The sequence below is a fragment of the Amblyomma americanum genome, chromosome 1 (assembly GCF_052857255.1).
Source record: "Amblyomma americanum isolate KBUSLIRL-KWMA chromosome 1, ASM5285725v1, whole genome shotgun sequence".
NCBI lineage: Eukaryota > Metazoa > Arthropoda > Arachnida > Ixodida > Ixodidae > Amblyomma > Amblyomma americanum.
In genome coordinates this window covers 69,254,873-69,267,807 of record NC_135497.1, presented here as the reverse complement: position 1 = coordinate 69,267,807, position 12,935 = coordinate 69,254,873, and the positions used below count along the sequence as shown (strand labels likewise).

Genomic DNA, 12,935 nt, shown 5'->3' with positions numbered 1-12,935 from the left:
CGCTGGGGAGACGCGTTTAAAGGCAAAAAAAAAAACGGAGCAGGGTGATTACACGAGAGATAAAACTGCCTAAATACTTCAAAAGTATATTTTTTCTTATTTTATATAGTATGCACAGATTATTCAACAGGTCAACAGTTTACTTCATTTTTGTCAAAACGCTAATATATAGGGAGAGAAAAAGTTATGAAAGACGTAATGGCGGCCAGTGTTTCCGCAACTTTCCAATGACGTAAGAATCGAGATATTCAAGCCATGACGGATGTATTTTGAGTGCACTCACGCCATTGTGGGGAGGATATCGCATCGAATAAAAGATCCCGAGAACTCCAACAGTTTCGTATGAGGCTACATTCAGGAATTTATATTTCTGCGGCTATAAGGTACGTCTTCAAACTCGCAGGATAGATAACAATCGAAAAAAACTTCACCGACTTTCAACTTTCATTGCTATATAAGTTAAAGATACGCATGAAACATTGCCCTAAATCTGGTATTTTTTAATACAGTACTTTTTTTATATCAAAAGAAAAAACCATTCCAAATTTTTCTTAAAACTTCTGAAACTTGTCTCCAAAAGCAGGCGAAAGAGAATACAAACAAGCATGTCGCATTATGCTGTTTCCAACAAGGTTATTCAGGCTCAACCCTGTAGCTTCTCGAGCATGGGATGGAACGCCTCAAATTAAGGTGCTGAAGTAACCAATTCGCCCTCCGCTACTCTACATTTTCCCGAAATGCCGAAACTAAACTTTTTCTTCAATAGAAAGCATACCTAATTGCGGGCTGGTCGACAGCGGTCATAGGTGGCTTTGTGTCAGAAATTTGGTCGGGGAATTTCTCCGCGGGTATCCGGGTTCGAACCCGACCGCGGCAGCCACGTTTCGATGGAGGCGAAACGCAAAAGGCGCCCGTGTGTTGTGCGATGTCAGTGCACGTTAAAAATTCCCAGGTGGTGGAGGTTATTCCGGAGACCTCCACTACGGCACCTATTTCTTCCTTTTCTCTTTCACTTCCTGCTTTATCCCTTCCTTACGGCGCGGTTCGGCTGTCCACCGATATATGTGAGACAGTTACTGTGTCATCTCCTTTCCTCAAATCCCGATTTTTACCCATTTTCTTTCCTATGAAGAAGTGTAATCGGCAATAAACAAAGTAAAATCACAGTACACTGTACTGATGGGGAACTTGGCCGGAGACCAGGCGGTAGACGCTATGGCATAGTCTCCAGGAATAGAAGGGGGCAGGGGAGGGGGGAGGAAGTTATTAGTAGAGTTCGCAGAGAGAATTAACTTACGGACCGTGAATACCTTTTTACGGGAACGAAAGAACAGGAAGTGGACGTGGAAGACCCAAATGGTGAGACTAGAAATGAGATAGACTTTATACTGTATGCGCTCACAGTGGCATCGTATACAGGATGTGGAAGGGCTCGGAAACGTGCGTTGCAGCGACCACAAAATGTTAAGGTTTCGAATTAGCATAGACTTGAAGAGGGAACGGAAGAAATTAGTAAAGTGGAATCCCATTAACGAGTTAGCGTTAAAAGGGGGAAGTACAGGAATTCAGTATTTCGCTGCAGAACAGATATTCGGCTCTAACTTAGGAAGAAGGTCTTAATGTTCAAACGATGAACGCTAATATCACAGCTATAATTACGGTGTGCGCAGGAGAAGAAGAGGCGGTAGGCTGGTTCGACCTGTTACCAGCAAGCTATCTCAGGAGACCGAAATATCTTAAGAAACGCCAAAGCATGAAAGCGTCTAACCCTGCAGACAGAATAGAACTGGCAGAGCTATCGAATTTAAAGGGAAGATGAAGCACTTTTCGTAAAAAAATGAGTTTCCTGCGGCATTTTATAGTTTTTAGTCCGCTGAAACACTATCTCACATTCAAAGGGAGCGGAAATACACGCAAAAAGCTGTTTCTTATAAGAAAACGCGCCCCATCGTCTCGGAACGCTGAGCGAACGCCGCTGTTGCTCGCGATTGGCCGGGTTCGTTGTGACGTCATCCACGGGGTCTCCGGCCAGCACCGACGGCGTTGCTGCGTAGCGCGTTGCTTCAGCTGGCTTAAGAACTACGTTTTGGAAATTATGGATAATTCAAGCAGTGTTGAACAGTTTGGACTCTCGCCATACGTGTTCGAGCCATCAGCGGCTCCAGAAAACGGCGGAACCAACGACAACGCGAATTGCGCCGGCAGCGAAAGTCAAGTCGCGACATTTTCACGGGTTGGAAATCTCGATTTGCTTTGATTTATCGGGTGTTTAACTTCCCAAAGCGACTCTGTCAATGAAAGATGCCGTAGCGAAGGCCTCCGGAAATTTCGACCACCTGGGGTTCTTCAACGTGCACTGACATCGCACAGTACACGGGCCTCTAGAATTTCGCCTCCTTCTAAATTCGACCGCCGCGGCTGGGGTCGAACCGGCGTCTTTTGGGTCAGCAGACGAGCGCCATGACCACTGCGCCGCCGCGGCGCATGACTGATACATATGTTTCGCGTCGGTGCATGCGCGTGCGTATCTTTTGTGCATGTGCAATTAGCAATAAAAAAGCGAAAATTGCGTGGAATCGTTGTTGTGTACCGCTTGTGCATAAAATGCTGGCCACCGACATGATCGAATTCCGATCATTGGCATGCTTACTCGAGTCGCGCAAGGTAAAGCACTTGTTTGTTCGTTTATTTATAGTAACGTGCCTAATTACTGTAATTGAAAGGCGCCAAAACCACACACACACACAAGAGAAGAGAACGGGGCAGAGTGCGGATTCTTGCCAGGAGTAGCAATGAGAAAGCCAGAGAACTGGTTGATTCGTTCGATATCAGCAAGAAAGGCAGTCTGTGCATCAGCGAAACATCTATATCTCTGTATAAGGCGAAAAAAAAAAGGTTTTCGAGCAAAGAAGGGCGCTCTGTCCCGTTCTCTTCTCTTGTCTGTGTGTCATTTTGGCGCCTTTCACTTACAATGATCAATTACCAACTAGCCCTACAGGAAGTTCTCTTACGCCTAATTACACCCGTTGGCCTCTTAGAACTGCAAAAGAACTTGATGAGTTGAAGAGGGTTCACTGCTGTACTGAAGCGCGAAGAGACGAGACGACGGAGAAAGCTCTCGTGTGTGCTATTCTTATACGAATGTTTTCAACTGATCATTTGCCCCCTCTCATATACGCTGTCACCATGCTTCCCTACCAGAACACTCGTGTTACTGGACAACGCAAGTAATGAATATAAAACGAAGCAGAATTAAATGTACGTGCCAGCAGCTGGTTTTTGAACATTTTTATTTTTATTTATTTGTGTACAAATACTGCGGGTCTCAACGAAAACAAGCAAGAGGGCATGTCGTACAACATTTTCTCCCGATTAACATCAATGATAAATAAGCTCTTTCGTTTATCATGTGAAAAAGAACAAAACATGGGAACAGAACAAAAGTGAAAAAGCACATATTTGAGTTATGTAGAATGATATTTACAGAAATGAACTTGCATACGCTACCCCTTAGAATAATGATAACCGGGTAAAATTACGGAAAAAATGTAACAGAATGTCACGACACAAAATACAGCAGCAGCCCCTGGTCAAAATTATCAGTGGAAAAAATTTCACAGGGGAGACCATTCTACTGACTAACTGTACGAAGAAAAAAGAATATTTATACAAGTTAGTACGGGCATGGAAAGGCAGCAAATTGTGAGCGTAACAGTGCCTTGACACGCGTGGCAGGTAACATTGAATGTATGGCCGTCCATTAAATTCTAGCGACTTGTCATACATCGTGAAAAGAAATTTAAGTCGTGCTATAGTTCTTCGCAATTCTAAGGCAGGGATATAGTTGTCAGCCATGAGTTGCGACGGGGAATCAGTGGGTCTGAACTTGTTGAAAATGAAGCTCACTGCTCGCCTCTGAACCATTTAAAGTTTATGTTTATGCTTTAGATGAAAGGGATCTCATACTATGGCTGCATACAATAATTTCGGCAATACGTAAGTTCTGTAGGCAAGCAATTTCAAATCAGGAGGTGCTGTTTTCAGCTTATGACGCAGAAACCCGAGTTTTCGGGAAGCGGATGCGCAAATGTTATCAATTTGTTTGGACCACGAAAGAATGTTTGTAAACGTTACGCCTAGGTATTTGTTTTCTGCGACTTCCTTTATTCGAGTAATATTGATGCAATATGAAATGAAATTGCCTGTTTGTTGTTCGTGACGCAAAGTAAGACCGTTTATTCAGTGTTTAGGGTCATAGACCAAGCCGTGCACCACTCGTTAAGTGTTGCTAAACTATTGTGTAACTGAAGTTGATCGTCACGGCCTGTAACCTTTTTAAAGAGCAGACGATCGTCCGCGAACAACCTGATGTATACATGAGGATGAACGGCACTAGTTATATCATTAACATAGATTAAGAAAAGAATTGGTCCCAGTCCACTTCCTTGAGGCACTCCGGACGAAACCGGTAACACATTGGAGGCATTGCCATTGATATCCACGAACTGAGTGCGGTTCGAAAGGTACGCTCTTATTCAGGTTATGATGAATGCAGGAAAACAAAATTAGTAAGTTTTCGAGAAGTTTGTCGTGAGGAACGCGATCAAACGCTTTGCTAAAATCAAGGAAGATAAGATCAACCTGCCAAGAAGAATCAAGTGTTAGAGCGATTTCGTGAACAGTTGTTAAAAGTTGGGTACATGTCGACAAACCCCTCCGAAATCCATGCTGAAATGAAGAGAGTAAGCCGTTAGCTTCAAGAAAATTTGTTATGTAGTGAGCGATGATGTGTTCTAGCGTTTTGCAGCTCGTAGATGTCAGTGAAATTGGGCGGTAGTTTTCCACAAGCTGGCAGTCACCTTTTTTGTGGACTACTATGACACGGGCCACAAGCCAATCGTCAGGTAAAGTGCCGTGCTAATATGTAAAGAAAAGATAGCTGTTAAAATGTGTGCAATAGGCCCGGCGTAACGATGAAGGAAGAAATTCGGTATGCCACCTGGGCCTTCAGAAGATTTTTATTCAACTTTTAGCAACAATGAACACACGCGCTCCAAAGATATGGAGTCTGACACTTGGTAGCAACAAAACGAAGCCTCTGTGACGCTATCAACCTGGATGAATATAGAATGAAAGTATTCATTCATTACGTTGGAAATTTCCTGTGGATCAGCAATCACATTATCGTGCTGCCTTATTTCTTGCAAGTGTGCGCTCTTATTTCCAAGGTATCGCCAAGATTTATCAGGGCTAGTTTTTATGTATTTGGGCAAGGTACTAGAAAAATATTTTTGTCGGGCTACCAATAATGCATCAGAAAGCTGGGTTTGCATTTGGCGAATATCTACGGGGTTTCTGTTCTTCCGCTTTTTTGCGCGTTTTAGCATACGCTTCAAATGTATAATTTTTCTGTCAACCGATGAGTTGAGTTTCCCCCTTCAGGTGGCGATGAGAGGAAACACCTTGTTGATGATTAAATCGTGGTTTCTTGATGAACCGGTGGTTCTAACTCGCAAACTTTCACGTTATTCGAAGAAAGGAGGTTAACTATTTTTTTACAACATAAATAAAACAAGAAGAAACAAAGCAACGAGAAAGCTATTTACATACCTAAACCCTTGATCAGACCAATATGCCCTCGTTCAACCAAGCGTGCTTGTTGCCACCGCAGAGGTGGCCAAGTGGTTGAGCGTCCGCCTTGCATGCGGGAGGTGCGGGGTTCGATCCCCAGTGCCGCCGGGTACCCACCGGTGATACAGTGGGTACAAGCTTTCCCCTGGTCTGGTGCTCGGCTTATTTAGGGTGAAATGCTTCAGAAATGGGTCTTCGACCCCACCTTGAGAATTTGAAAAATACCTTGTGCCATGGCGCTCTTTGGCCATAGATGCCCTTGCGCCATAAAAATCCATCATCATCATGTTTTTAAACCCTATGTCTCCGCCCTTGGCGAGGACAGCAACCAATAAGATTACAAGCGACTCACTTCACCAATCAGTGGTTAGGGAAAGGAAAATAAGGTTTCCGCCAACTAAACACAGACTGCGGAAAGAGTACTGATTAAATATTTGGGAAAGGAGAGGTTGCAATCAAATACACAACTGCACAGACGCGACCGCCCTCTCCCACGGCGGTTACCACTTTCATATCTCTTTCGCACACGGGACAAACATATGCCGACGAGACGATCACTAAAGTGGTTTACAGAACACACCGCAAGAGAAGAAGACATATATATAGTATGGTGGAGCTGCCATAAAAAGAATGTAAACCAATAACGAGAAGAAGACAGTCGTTACGGGAATAGTGGGTTTCCAGTCACTCGGCTAATACTCAGCCGTGTCTCGTCATTACCCCCTGAACATCTTTCAGGACTGCGCCCAAAATTTTGACGTCACATCCGGCAGGCTGACACTTGCAGAAGCCGCATCACTAGCGACATGATTTTAGTCCCTGCTGTTCTTTCTTTCACGCTCCTCTGCGACGCGCGGGCTGGTTGGTTGCAGCGGCGTGGTCGCGTTTGTCGTCTCTCGTCGTTGTTTTGCGGCAATTTTGTTTCCGTGTGCGATGTGCAGTGGATACTAAAATGCCGAACAAGTGTTGTGTGCCTGGGTGCACCGGCAATTACGATACGGGCAGGAAGATACACGTTTTTTTTTTGCCAAAAGATTACGACACTTTCAAGAAGTGGTTACGGGCCATTCCAAGGAAGGACTTCGTGCCCACTTCGCACACTAAGGTAAGCAATGTTTATGGTACTGTTATGTGCTCCTGGTTGCTTTTACTTAATCAGCACGTTCATTGTGATACTTCCGAAGCCCAGATAGATTGACTGTGGCCACATTTCTTTGCTGCAAGCACGCTTATAGACAAAGGGGCTAGCATTAGGCTATTTTAATGAGTGGATTCTGAGATCTTTAAGAAACGTTTGTACGTTTGCGCAGGCGTGCGCCGATCACTTCGACGCTTCATGCATCGAGACGACGACTTCGTACACGGATCCAAGAAGAGGAAATGTTCTTACAGTTCGATTGCCAGTACCGCGGTTGCGCCGTGGATCGGTGCCTACTGTATTTCCCAACTGCCCTTCGCACCTTTCAGCACCAGACAACAGCAAGAGAGAAGCACCTGATGCTAACAGGAGCCGACTAGAAGCTTCCCAACTCGCCCTTGCGGTCAAAGGATCACTGGCGTCATATGAAGCGGAGCAGGAGAGACACCAATTTTCGTCACTCGAAGAACAAAAGGCGCGCCTGCAAGTGGCCTCGGTGTCAGTGCAGTGGACTGTGATTCATAAAGAAAAGTGTACGATGTTTTTGAACATCACCAACGATCGTGAACCTTGGTTGAAGGCGTCATTGACAGTGTTCGAGAACCTTCAAGTCCCAGCCTGCTACCAAGGATCCGCGATCAAGAATCTTGGTAGCGCTGTTGTACCAGACTCGGTTTGCAAAGTAAGCTCCTTGTTGGAAATTTTGAAGAACCTGTGCATGCTGTCTGACGAGTCTGGCGAGCGTTGTAGTTCTCGCCACCTGTCGCTTGCAGTAAATTCCCTTCTAGACAAACTGGAAGGAAGCATTAATGAAAACAAGAAAGGGGCTGTGAATTTTTTAAAGGAACAGCTAACACTGCTCTCTGCAGAGCGTATTCAGTACAGCACACAGTTAATGATGTTTGCATGCATTCTCTACACAATATCGCCGCATGCCTACAAGTATTTGAGAAAAACAAGTACACTAGCTTTGCCCCATCCGAGCACTATTAGGGAAGTGTGCTCATCTGTACAAATGCGGCCAGAAATTGATTCTTGTGATGCAACTTTTCTTCAGTACGTTTCCCAGAGATTTACACATCTGCAGCCACATGAAAAGACAGTGACGTTGATGCTTGATGAAATTCATATCAAGCCTTGTTTTAATCATAAGGGGGACAGCATATGTGGTGCTGCAGTGAATTCCAGAGAGGCAGCCACATCTGTACACGTGTTTATGATACAAAGTCTGCTGAGCTCAGTCAAGGAGGTAGCACACATTCTTCCGGTAAAAACCATACAGGGCGACCAACTTCATGCCATACTGAAGAAGGTGATCATACGCTTAGAAGAGATTGGGTACAGGGTCATAGCCGTTGTTTGTGACAATAACTCTCTAAACAGAAAGGTAATGAAGATGTTTCTGCCAAAGCCAATGCTTCGTCATGTTTATCGACATCTGGCAGGTCCAGATCGGACATTATTTTATGTGGTAAATGCTGTACATCTTTTGAAGTGTATCAGAAACAATTGGCTGAATCAGAAAAATGCGGGGACTTGCTTCTTCTACCCACGCTTCGAGCTTTCAAACAATGATGTTCGTCCTGAATGCAAAATGACTGTCTCAATTAAGAAATTGAGAGATTTACATAAAGAGGAGTCATCTCTACTGAAAAAGTCTGCGTATGGCTTGACATCTAAGGCACTTAATCCGAGAAACTTGGAACGGCAAAATGTGAAGCTGGTACTGCAGGTTTTTAATCCGCACGTAGCCACAGCCCTGGCAGCTTGCAGTGGTGAAGCTGATTTTCAACTTGCGGCAGCAACAGCAGATTTAATCAAAATCTTTCTTCGCTGGTGGAGTATTGTCAACGTCAAAACGTCAAATAAAGGCTTCCATCAACGTACTGTTTACAAAGAACCCATGTCTTGCAGTACAGGTGAGCAAAAGTAGCTTTTCTGAATGGTTGAATTGCATGGCTTGATGTCTGGAAATTTTATGGGCATGACACTGGGGTCCTTACCCAGAACACATTGAGTGCCCTAAAGCTATCTGCTCAATCCTTACTGCATTCGCAAAGTACTGCATAAGTGACCTTCATTTTAAGTACGTCCTACTAGGGAAAGTTCAAACGCCTCCTCTCGATAGTCGTTTTGGACAGTACCGGCAAATGGCTGGCGGGCAGTACCACATATCTGTTCGACAGCTTTGTGAGACAGAGGGCAGGATTCGCCTTCAAAATGCCGTGCCAAAGATGAGCACTGATTACTTCAGAAACATTGAAGAGATAAAAAGTGTCAGAGATGTAGGAACCTCCTTTAGTGTTCAAGTTGTAGACGTTGACCTTGATGCACTCAGAACGAATGCCAGTTAATGGTTATGTTGGCGGGTATTGTGCGCATGCTACAATGAATGTTTTAAAGTGTGAAAGTGGCCGAGGACACATGGTTGTTACCGGAAGCGAGACGGAAATGGAAGAAGACACCATTCCTTAATCGCACAAATGGACCGAGGTGGACTCAAGTTTCCCTCTGCCCTTGTGATTACAATATTCATGTACACGGAGGTTGTAGTTCCAAAGCTTGTGACACAAAGTGCCTGCACACAATTTCTCTATGGACCCAACAAAAGGAATGTCGTTCGGCAACTGACGCTCAGCTCTCTATCGGGGCTTGAGGACATAGATGCATGTGAAAATGGGCATGCCTACGAGTTCCTTGTCACACTTGTTGCAAACTGTGCAGCAAACATAATGCTTAACAACTTATGCAAACAAAGGAATGATCAACTTCATATTATAAAAAAACAGAAGGCAAAAAACAGAAAAGCCCGAAGCTTTCTTGAAAAGTAATTTTCCATAACTTGTGCACCGCACATTTAATAACTTTAAATTGCACTGCAGGTATTTTATTGCAGTTTCCTCATGTGATTTCTTTGACGAACTTCTGCCTGTTGTAGTGCAATGAGCCTTCTTTTGTTTGCGTCATACTTGCTTTCTAGCCCAGAGTTTAAATTACAGTTCTTTGTTTTTAATCTGAAATTTTAAAGTATTTTGGCAATAAAGTGCAATGTTTTTTTGTTTTTTTTACTGAGGTGAACCTCAGGCAGTGCCTGCTGTGGTAGGTGAATGACTTATTTGTCACACCTTTTGTCTGTATGGGCTCTTCTTGTGCTGTGTCTATTATTGTACTATTGTTGCAGTGACTATTATGTATTATTGTATTAGTGTCTATATTATTGTGCAGTGCAGTTTGTGCAGTGGATTCCTTGTGCATTCCTGTACCTGCAGAAGTGAAATAAGTGGTTCTTTGTGTCACTTATTTATTATAACGTAGTCCACAGTTTGGTCGCAATTGTGTTTAATGTACTGTGGTTTCTTTGCAAGTATTCGACTCTACGAAGTAATATGTTGTACTTTATGCCTTTGAAGGGAGTCCACCTACTCTGAAAATTTGATGAAATAATATTTTCTTCTAACCTACAGTTAAGATGCGAGTATTGTTTTCGTTTTTTACCTCTTTGCATTGCAATGTGCTATGTTATCCTTCCTCTCACTCATCTGAAACTCGTACCGTGCCACAGGGCCTACTTTAATGAACAGATTGGTATTGTAACTGTGTATCTCTTATCGGTGCAACAACTTGTTTCGGCTGTCAGTTGTTTACGATTTTATAGCACGCAGTATAAAAGACAACATCCGTCTACATTACAGCGCAATATCGTTTTCTGTCTGCAATACGTATTTTGGCCGCGAACGATGTGTAGTCGTAAATATCTGTAAATATGCATAAAGACAGAGTCTGCTGTGATAAATAAATATGTATAATTCTGCCCGTAATCTTAATTATTTGTCTTTGCCCTGACAAATCGCGCAGACCTGGCGGTCGACGAGCCTGTCTGTGGCATCAGTCCCCGCGAGGCGAGCCCGCGGCAATCGCTCGCAGCCCTCAGCCGGCGCGCAGTGATGTCGTTGACGTCGCGCCACGAGACGCGCAGGCCTGAAAGCTGTTCAGGGGGTAATGGTCTCGTGCATTCCCGAAACCTCGGCAACTCCTTGACAACGAACACATGTCTAGAGCTGTACATGGTTAGGCTTCTTAAGACGGGCTATGCCCGTGACGGCGCGGCGTAAACGAGGACGTCCGCCGCAAGCAGGGGAGGCCGAGATGGGGACAGGTCCCTTTGTTGGCGACTTCCGACCCCCCTGGAGCGGCCTTCCTTGCGAACACAAGACCAACGAGTTCGCGGAAAGGTCAGCGAACTCCACACCTCCCAACTAAGAATGTCACGCGGACACTTGCTGTCAGTGTGACATAGAAGTCCGACCACAAGGTTCCAATCAGCACTGCTCACACACACACACACACACACACACACACACAGCCTCAATTCGTTCCGTGTACACAAGGTTAGGACACCAATCTGCACGTTCCAGAACTTGCCATGTCCGCTCTCTGTCTGCCAACTGCCAAGCTAGTACCTAGCCTCCACTTTCCACATTACATCTACTGGTTACTTACGCATGCAAACACTGAGCACTCGGAGAACTCGCATGCTTTAATCTCTTCAGCCGCGCCCGGCTGGGACGCGGTCTCACTTGGGCCGACCGGTCACTAAAAAGGACAACTCCCGCACCCCCTTTGCAAGCGCCTTCGCGTTTCGGTAATAAACCTACAAAGGCCCGGCAGCGTGGTGATGGTCGAACGGTCCGGCCGTAAAAAAATTCTGAAATGGAAGCGCGGTTGCCTGTCAAGCTTTCCCGCCTTGGCAGCAATCGGCAATCTGGCGCGTCCGATGAGCGTTTTTGCTTTCTAATGCGTGGTGAGCGACCAGTTAGCCCTGACTGTCGCCTGCCAGGTACTCTCCGTTTGGGGCGGCGCTCCAGCCTCTCTGAAATCTTTTACGTCGTGATTTCGCTCGCCCCTCTTTTTCCGTGCACACTGCTGTTCCCATTGAATAACGTGCTACGCCACTTCCCGCCTGCCGCTGCCTATACACAACCGGAACGCCTCTTGCGGCCGAGAAGCACGCCTTCACCTTGCCCTTCCTCGGACGCCGAACACTCCGTATCAACTGGCCACGATATTGACTGGGGTAGGGCACACGTGCTAGCAACTGAAAAGAATCTGTGCCGTCGCCTTCACCTCGAATCATTATTCATTCAAACGACTAATCGCACCCTCAATCGCAACACTAGAAATCTAACTCCTGTATACGCACGCTCCCTGCGCCCTCTTTTCAAACGTATTAAATCCTGATGCACTTTCTAATCCTTCTCATTGTGAACAAGGCTCCCGTACGGGAGCCGAAACGCCATTTTGTTGTTTTTTGTTTTTTACTTTTGGTCGGCGTCCTCCTTTTAAGTTTTATTATGATTGTCCCCGACCAGACGAGTTTTCGTCCAACTCTCGACTTCAAAATGAATACAAGATGTGACCGACCAGTAACTCATACCACATTGAACGCGCTAACTGCGAGAGGCCAATCGTACAGGCGTCTGCTTAGATATTTGCTTATAAGCGCTTTAACTGCCCCCTTTCCTCCCCGTAACCTGCACGGTGTCCTACAGACAGCTTCCAGTCTGGGGAAGAGCCGGGTTTTAAAAAAAGTCTGCGTTGTCATATTATCCTAACTGCATGCTCTTACACTCTGCAGGCGCCGTCCAAAACCGGCAACTCCGTCAGATTCAAGTGAAACTTTCCTCGCCGTGGGAGCAGCTACTCAAAATTGGCGAAACTCTCCGGGAGCAGTCAGCGGTCGATGACCAAACAGACGCAACTCACCATTATTTTAGTTTAGCCTTTTAAGTGTGACTCGACTGGTCTGTGGATGGCGAATAAACACTTTTTAGCGCTGAAAATTGGGGCGAGTTGTTACGGGCCCATTTAGTTTATTTTTCTTTACCACCTAATGGTGGCGGCGGTGTTCGAAGATTGCCAACGGTTACGCAGGTGTCTGGTGTTTGGAAATAGAAAAGCGCTGCCAATGATTCGCAAATTTGCAGTCCCAACCCACGGGTCTCATGGACTCTGAGCTGCTACAGTAAAACGGAGAGTTTAGAGAGTTTGTACGTACATACTTGAAGAACAAAAACAGCGCAGTAACAGGGCCAAGAAAGAAGACTGGACAGTCTGCTAGGCGTGTTTCCTTCTAAGCGCTTCACGACGTAACAAAACAAAAAAAATT

The 12,935-nt window shown here is 45.2% G+C and overlaps 1 protein-coding gene across 1 annotated transcript; it reads left to right on the top strand.

Moving 5' to 3' along the window:
* Nucleotides 1-6,583: 6,583 nt before the first annotated feature.
* On the top strand, nucleotides 6,584-12,443 carry LOC144103374 (uncharacterized). Its single transcript, XM_077636130.1, has 3 exons — nucleotides 6,584-6,736; nucleotides 6,942-7,871; nucleotides 12,405-12,443. The coding sequence occupies exons 1-3, from the start codon at nucleotides 6,584-6,586 to the stop codon at nucleotides 12,441-12,443; spliced, it is 1,122 nt and encodes a 373-aa protein (XP_077492256.1).
* Nucleotides 12,444-12,935: the final 492 nt, after the last annotated feature.